Source organism: Physcomitrium patens, chromosome 15 (assembly GCF_059467195.1).
Source record: "Physcomitrium patens ecotype Gransden chromosome 15, ASM5946719v1, whole genome shotgun sequence".
Taxonomy (NCBI): domain Eukaryota; kingdom Viridiplantae; phylum Streptophyta; class Bryopsida; order Funariales; family Funariaceae; genus Physcomitrium; species Physcomitrium patens.
The window spans coordinates 3,226,711-3,233,481 of NC_143424.1; the positions used below are offsets into that span (position 1 = coordinate 3,226,711).

Genomic DNA, 6,771 nt, shown 5'->3' on the forward strand with positions numbered 1-6,771 from the left:
ATAAAGATGGATGAACAAATATGGATGAACAGAGAACGGATGATACGAAACATTCATCTCAGATGGCAGCATCTGCTTCACGGGTTCGGAGTAGCTGTTGCTGCTGAGCACGATCGTAAGAGCTGTCGGATTGCAGCTCCGCTTCCCATGGCTTCCCATTCTCCTCTGCTGCTGCTGCTGTTGCCGACCAACCCCCGTGCTCCCACTCTCACCGCGTCTCATCGCTTTCTCGTCATGATAGAGGTCCGTTAAATTTTTTTTAGTCTAATTTTTAGTGGCTCCTCGACCTGTGGGGTTTGGTATTAGGGTCGTTGAGTTGATTCCACTCGAACCGGACGTGAGTGGGAATGGCTGGCATGCAACATTCATTAGCGCGGAATTGGTGGAGTTTCCTTTTTTAGCTTGCGTTCTCTTCGCGCAGGTTAAGAGGTGAGCACTGGACTTTAATTTTGAATTTGCGAGATTGCATTTTCTACATTGGCCTCAAAGTGAAATAAGATTTGACTGCACAGACCGTCCTGGAGTGTGACTTGCCACCTCCCCGACACTTCAAGCTGTCCCTAGAACAGTGGTGTTCGATTGAAAATCTGATACCGACGATTTGTTCTTGTGAACATACTCAGATGTGCGCAGTCTAAATATTATGAATAAAATGACAACATCAAATGACGAGCTAGAAAGAATGTACGCAAGCATTGTTCGTTTTTTATTTAGAGTTTTCTCTTGACGCGGTTTACACAGCGAGGTGTTCAGGGGCTTTTGGAATGTAGAGGAGAAACACGGGTGGGTTTGGGATATTGTTTCTGCACAGTAGCAGCTACCCTCTCCCAACGTGTCGTCGCACAACTCCCGGTCCGCACCCCCGAGGTCCTTCCTGAATCCTTCGTTTCCAATTGCTAAGTTATCGACCCCCAAGCCTAGTCGCGTTGAATACGGTGCTGCCGAAACACATTAAGTAGTGTGTGGTATAGTTTGGATGATTGCTCTAGCCGAGTTTTCGATTTCAGTATGCTAGGGTCACATGCACGTAATGTGGGGGTTCTAGCACTTGGCAGGGGCTTCTGCTAGATATTTGAATTCCGAAAATCAGTCCACTGTTTCGAATCAGTAGTCGTATCGCTGTCAGGAGATAATTTTATTCGTATTTAAACCCGAGAATGCGTCTTATGCGCGATCGCAAATGTACTCACGTATGCATTGCGAGTGTATCTAGATTTTACTGTTTTCCCCTTTATTTCATGAAATTTCATTTCGATGTTTAGGATGTCATACTTAGTCGTAGTTACATGGAGTAAGTCGGGAGAGTAGATGATGATGGGGCTGCCTCGCATTGCTACCGAATTTGTTCCTGATTTTTAACCAAGGTTTTTCTTTTTATTTCCCTCAGGTTTCTATTTTTGATGCGAATGCAAAATTGATCAATCTAGACGCAATCATATACCACGCGAAGAGGTTTTCTTGTGGAGGAAGGAATGGCTCCTTCCGTTCCGAGAATAGGGAGCATGGAGAAACAGGGTGAGAATTGGAAGTATGAAGAATCAGGCTCTGCCGGCGATCGTCTGGGATTGCCGATTCCACCGCTACAAGTCGATCTATCGGGTGCTTTTAAAAACTGCGTTTTTGTCTACCTTGCTTTGATTTTTAGCATGTATTTATCATGTTTTTCACATTGCCAATCTCTTCCAACATTTTATTGTTATTGTTTGAGCACGCTGAGAGGTATGCTTGGCCATTAAATATTCTTGATTACTAAATTTCACATCTTTTCATTTTGGTGATCAGAAGAGTAGTTCATGAAGTTATTTTTCAAATCAAAAAAATGTTGTGAAGAAGAAAATTAGTCGAATAACTACATTTCTCTCCAAAAAATAGCGATGCAGTTAGTTGTTCCTCAAATGCTGAATTTCTGATGGCGCAGATGATGACATCCGAGAAACAGCTTACGAGATCCTAGTAGCAGTGTATGGCAGTAACCCTATCAGCTTCAGGAGCATGAGCATGAAACTCGATCCTAAACCGAACGTTAGCAAGTCACTTACATCTTCTGCTGCTAGCCAAATGAAGCGGGCGTTTGGGTTGCAATCTTCTGGTGGTTCTAGCGAGATTCAGCGCTCTTCTTCTTTTAAGCCAAAGAAGAATCCAACTATATCGGATGTCTTGAGAGTGCAGATGCGTATCTCTGATCAAAGTGAAATGAGGATACGGAAGGCTTTGACCCGTGCAACTGCAGTGCAGGTATCGAATTGTTTGAAAATAAAATTGAATAAAACTGAAAAAAATTATCTTTTACCTTTTCGCTTCTTGGATCGAGCGTTTTCTCTAGGCTCTGAAGTCTACCCTTTTACGACAACATTTTCTGTAGCGAGTTTTGACAGCGTACTTTTGTACTAATTACCTTTCTCCAGGTAGTTTGGGCTGTTTGAATACATGAATCGCTCTGTTGATTTTTATTAAAATTCATATCGCTATTTCAGAGTAAGAGCGGTGAATATGTGCTGTGCGACCGTAATTGTGTATATAACTGCCAATCTCCTATCGTACCAATGTCTTAGTGCTAATGAAAGCTTTGGCGTGTCTTTCGGGTGCAGGCTAGTAAACGGAGTGGCTTGATAATTGTTCCTTTGGAACTTCTTCAAAATATTGGCTCATCAGCCTTTGACGATGAGAAAGAATACGTGAGTTGGTTAAAGCGCCAGTTAAGGATTTTAGAAGCTGGTCTTCTTACTCACCCTCTAGTTCCAGGAGATGGAGGTATGGACGCTCTACGGTTAAAGCAAGCTTTACGGGATATGGTCGATGGACACAAGACTGCAGAAAAGACCAAAAACAGCGAGATTATGCAAATGCTTCGTAGTGCAGCCCTAGGCAGGGCAACCCGAGCACACAATGGTGAATACGGAGATTTTCTGCATTGGGCTGATGGCTTTCCTTTGAATGCACATATATATGCTGCCCTACTTTCTGCATGTTTTCACACGGTGGAGGAAGGCGAAGTGATAGCAGAGATGGACGAAGTACTTGAGATGATAAAAAAGACGTGGGGTGTGTTGGGGATTGATCAGACATTGCATGACACTCTCTTTGCATGGGTTTTATTCCAGCAATTTGTTGCAAGTGGCCAAACTGCAGTGAAACTTCTCCAGCTTTCTGAAAGTCTGCTAGCTGAGGTTGCCAAAGATGTGAAAGGAAATCTGAAAGCTGATCAGGTGCCGCTACTAAAATCGGTATTCAGCGCAATGCAGTTTTGGGCAGAGAGAAGGCTTCTCGCATATCATGATTCATTTCCTGGAGGAGCCAGTAACATTATGGCGGGTTTATTGGCAGTGGCAGTTGGTTGTGCACAAATCTTGCAGGAACATGTGTCACGTGAGCCTCGGAGTCGTGGGAGAGAGGAAACAAACATTCCGCTAAGTCGCGTTGATGTTTATGTTCGCTCTTCTGTGAGGACAGCTTTTGCTCAGGTACAATTGATTTCTTACCTTCAGGTGAAATCCTGTACTCAGTTTTTAAAAAAACATTTAGTGGCTCTTATCGAATGATTGAAGACGGAATGGTACTTTTTCAATTGCTTCAAGTTGTTAGGTAAAGTGCTTTTAAAAAGAATTAAGTAGACACCAAGAAAGCTCAGTGCGAGTCAATGGTTTACGATGATAATGTTTTTTTCTCATCAATTGTATCTACGAACTGTTTATATTTTGCTGATTATGTTAGTTCATGATAAAAATGTACCCGACTTTTTCTTCACTTGAAAATCTACCAACCTAATTAGTACTTGAAGGCGTCAACTAAGTAAGTGTGAAGTTCTTGCCTTTTGCAGTTGATGGAGACAGTGGATGTCAGACGGAGATCATTCAAGGGCGCTGATGCACCACCGCCAGCCCTAGTAGTTTTAGCTCAAGATACAATGGTCTTTGCAATGAGTGAAGTAGATAATTTTAGTCCTGTGTTGAAGAGATGGCATCCTTTTGCGGGTGGAGTGGCAGCAGCTACCCTCCATAGTTGCTACAGCCGAGAGTTTAAGCAATATTTATCAAGCATGTCAGCGATGACTCTAGACACAGTAGCAATTTTAAAGGCTGCAGACGAGCTTGAGAAGCGGCTCGTCGGGATCGCTGTTGAAGATGCGGCTGAATGTGATGACGGAGGAAAGAGTCTCATTCGAGAAATGCCACCTTATGAAGCTGATCGAGCGATGGGAGACTTAACAAGAAGGTGGGTAGAGGACAATGTGGAGAAAATTACTCAGTGGATCGATCGAAACATCCAACAAGAGGTAATATTCTTGTGTGCCTTGCATGCGACCTGTAGAAACTACAAAAGTTTGACTTTTATTAAATATTAGATTACTAATCGTTTGAAACGGTGGCGTGTTAGAAATGGAGCCCAGGATCTAACAAGGATAACTATGCACCATCGGCCGTTGAAGTGTTGCGCATTGTGGAGGAATCACTCGATACTTTCTTCGCAATGCCTTCGGAGCAGTATCCTGATTTGCTTCAAGAGCTGGTAGCTGGATTGGACAAGGGGTTACAGCGCTATGTTACTCAAACAGTCAATTCTTGCGGTGCGTATTATTTGTGTCATTCCATTGAAGAACAGTGGTTGTAACATTTTGGTTTACCGCAGGATATGAAGCCTCTCGTGTAAAACGCGATTCTTAAATATTAGTGTACTTCAATACCTCCTCATTTTATAATACTTTTACTAAGTTAGTAGAAAGAACAGTTTTGCATGCAAGTGTTGCAAAGCGGTCGCTGCTGAGAATATGACTATTTTCTTATCTGTGATCTTACTTAAGATAGAGGCTCTAAGTTTGTATCTAGTTCTCTCACCTTCTACACTCATTTTATTGCTGACGAAGTTAGAATTTTTATGTCTTCAACATCAGCCTGGCAGCAGTTCTCATGTGGTGTTGTACAATTTTACAGGAACCAAAGACGTGCATATTCCTCCCATGCCTCCGCTTACACGATGCAAGGTTAATAAATCATGGCTCGGTTCCCACAAGAGCAAAGGAAAGTCAGGGGTTCAGCGTAATCCTCGAAAATCATCACTTTCCACTGGAGGTGATGCATATAGTCTGCCCTATAAATGTGTGCGTATCAACACACTTGAGCATATCAACACGCAACTTCAGTCTTTGGAGAAGAAAGTTCAAAATGGCTGGAAGAAGGATCAACCTACACCTACTAAAAGTGGACGTTTCTTTGGCAAGACAAAACCTGCAACTCCACCAGTAACAGAGACACCTATTGATAGCTCTCTTACTTTCCAAAAGACACGAAGTGCCATCAAGGAGGGTATAGGACAATTGATCGATTCGGCAGCTTACAGGGTCGTATATGCGGATCTTAGAGATATCTTCATAGAAGGGCTCTATGTTGGAGATGTATCAAGTTCAAGGATATCTATTGTCCTTGAACAGTTGTATGTCAAATTGGGAGAGATTGCGGAAACTAGTGCAGTATCAGTAAGGAACCGGATAGTAGGCGCTCTCATGAAGGCTTGTTTCGATTGTCTTCTTCGAGTGCTTTTGGCGGGTGGTCCATCACGAGCATTCAGAGAGGAGGATGCTGACTTGCTGAAAGATGACATGTATGCTTTGAAGGAGCTCTTTCTGGCTGATGGCGAAGGCTTGCCGCAGGCTGAAGTTGAACAGGTTGTTGCACTTCCAGCACAGGTTCTTACGTTGTTCGAAATATCCAGTAATGAATTGATCCAGATATACTTGGCATCCATGGGACAAGGAAGCAAGACGTCGTCCAAGACGTTCTCCATACCACCTACCACGGGAAAGTGGAGTGCAGCAGATGCCAATACTGTATTCAGGGTTCTTTGTCATCGATGTGATGACACGGCAACCAGATTTCTGAAAAAGACCCACCACTTGAAGAAGGCTGCACCATAATTCTTCTGCATCATAAAAATTACACTGGTATTGATAATGTACTTGCTATCAAGAACTTCGTTTCGGCTGGTATTGTCCGAGCTCAGTTCTCTTGAGTGATGTCAGACTTGAGGTGCAGGTGGAGTAAAGACTATGATCTGGAAAAGTGCTTCAATTACATTTCCCTCGAGGATACTAAGTTGTACAATTATGTGCAACCACAGTGGATCGGACTGGCCGTGGGAGACAGTCGGAATGCAGTCTTTGCTATCTCGAGCCAACGCCGTGCGTAACTTGTAATGCAAACTTGCCGATTAGAAATGCCAGACGCCCACGTGTGACCGTAGCTAGCATTCGCGTAATGGCATGCCAGTACCGTCTTTGTACAATTTGAGCTGGTGTGTAAAAGCTTGGAGCATTTAGATAAAACCATGGGGCTTGTTAGTATACAATACATTGGTATCCTGTTCCACGGTCAATATTCAACCTGGAGCAGTGTATGGTACAAGCTTCCGGTGAACTTGTGCCTAATTGCACAACAGAAGTAGAGGTTTGATTGCGTAATATTTTTGTAGGGACGAAAAAGAAATGTGCATAGCTTTTGAAAGGTTCTGGTAATGATTGTTTCTTGACATCTTAGAGTGCTACTGAATTCTTATCACCACCTGCTGATTTTCTTCTTCGGTTCATCTTCTCTTATCTCCTATACAAACTGAACTACTGAGTCTTATGGGTCTTACAACACTTTCACTAAATCAAACTGTTACTGACGCTTGGTAGTCAATCTTATTACGGTGGATTTTCTTTACCACTGTGATTTGTATTTTGAGCATATCTGTAACAGTGTTTACGAACTTCTCTGGGATTCCTGATTTTGTTATGTT

The 6,771-nt window shown here is 42.9% G+C and overlaps 1 protein-coding gene across 4 annotated transcripts; it reads left to right on the forward strand.

Moving 5' to 3' along the window:
* The first annotated feature begins 117 nt into the window (after positions 1–117).
* Positions 118–6,519, forward strand: LOC112292651 (protein unc-13 homolog). Of its 4 annotated transcripts, none has more exons than XM_090256243.1 (8): positions 118–429; positions 742–867; positions 1,388–1,599; positions 1,919–2,235; positions 2,589–3,461; positions 3,818–4,273; positions 4,375–4,564; positions 4,929–6,519. In XM_090256243.1, the coding sequence occupies exons 3-8, from the start codon at positions 1,473–1,475 to the stop codon at positions 5,906–5,908; spliced, it is 2,943 nt and encodes a 980-aa protein (XP_090112369.1). In that variant the 5' UTR covers positions 118–429; positions 742–867; positions 1,388–1,472; the 3' UTR covers positions 5,909–6,519. The 4 variants fall into 4 exon arrangements, with proteins under 4 accessions (XP_090112369.1, XP_024397115.1, XP_090112368.1 ...); XM_090256242.1 differs by having other exon boundaries at positions 119–429; positions 624–867; XM_024541348.3 differs by having other exon boundaries at positions 163–429; positions 754–867.
* Positions 6,520–6,771: the final 252 nt, after the last annotated feature.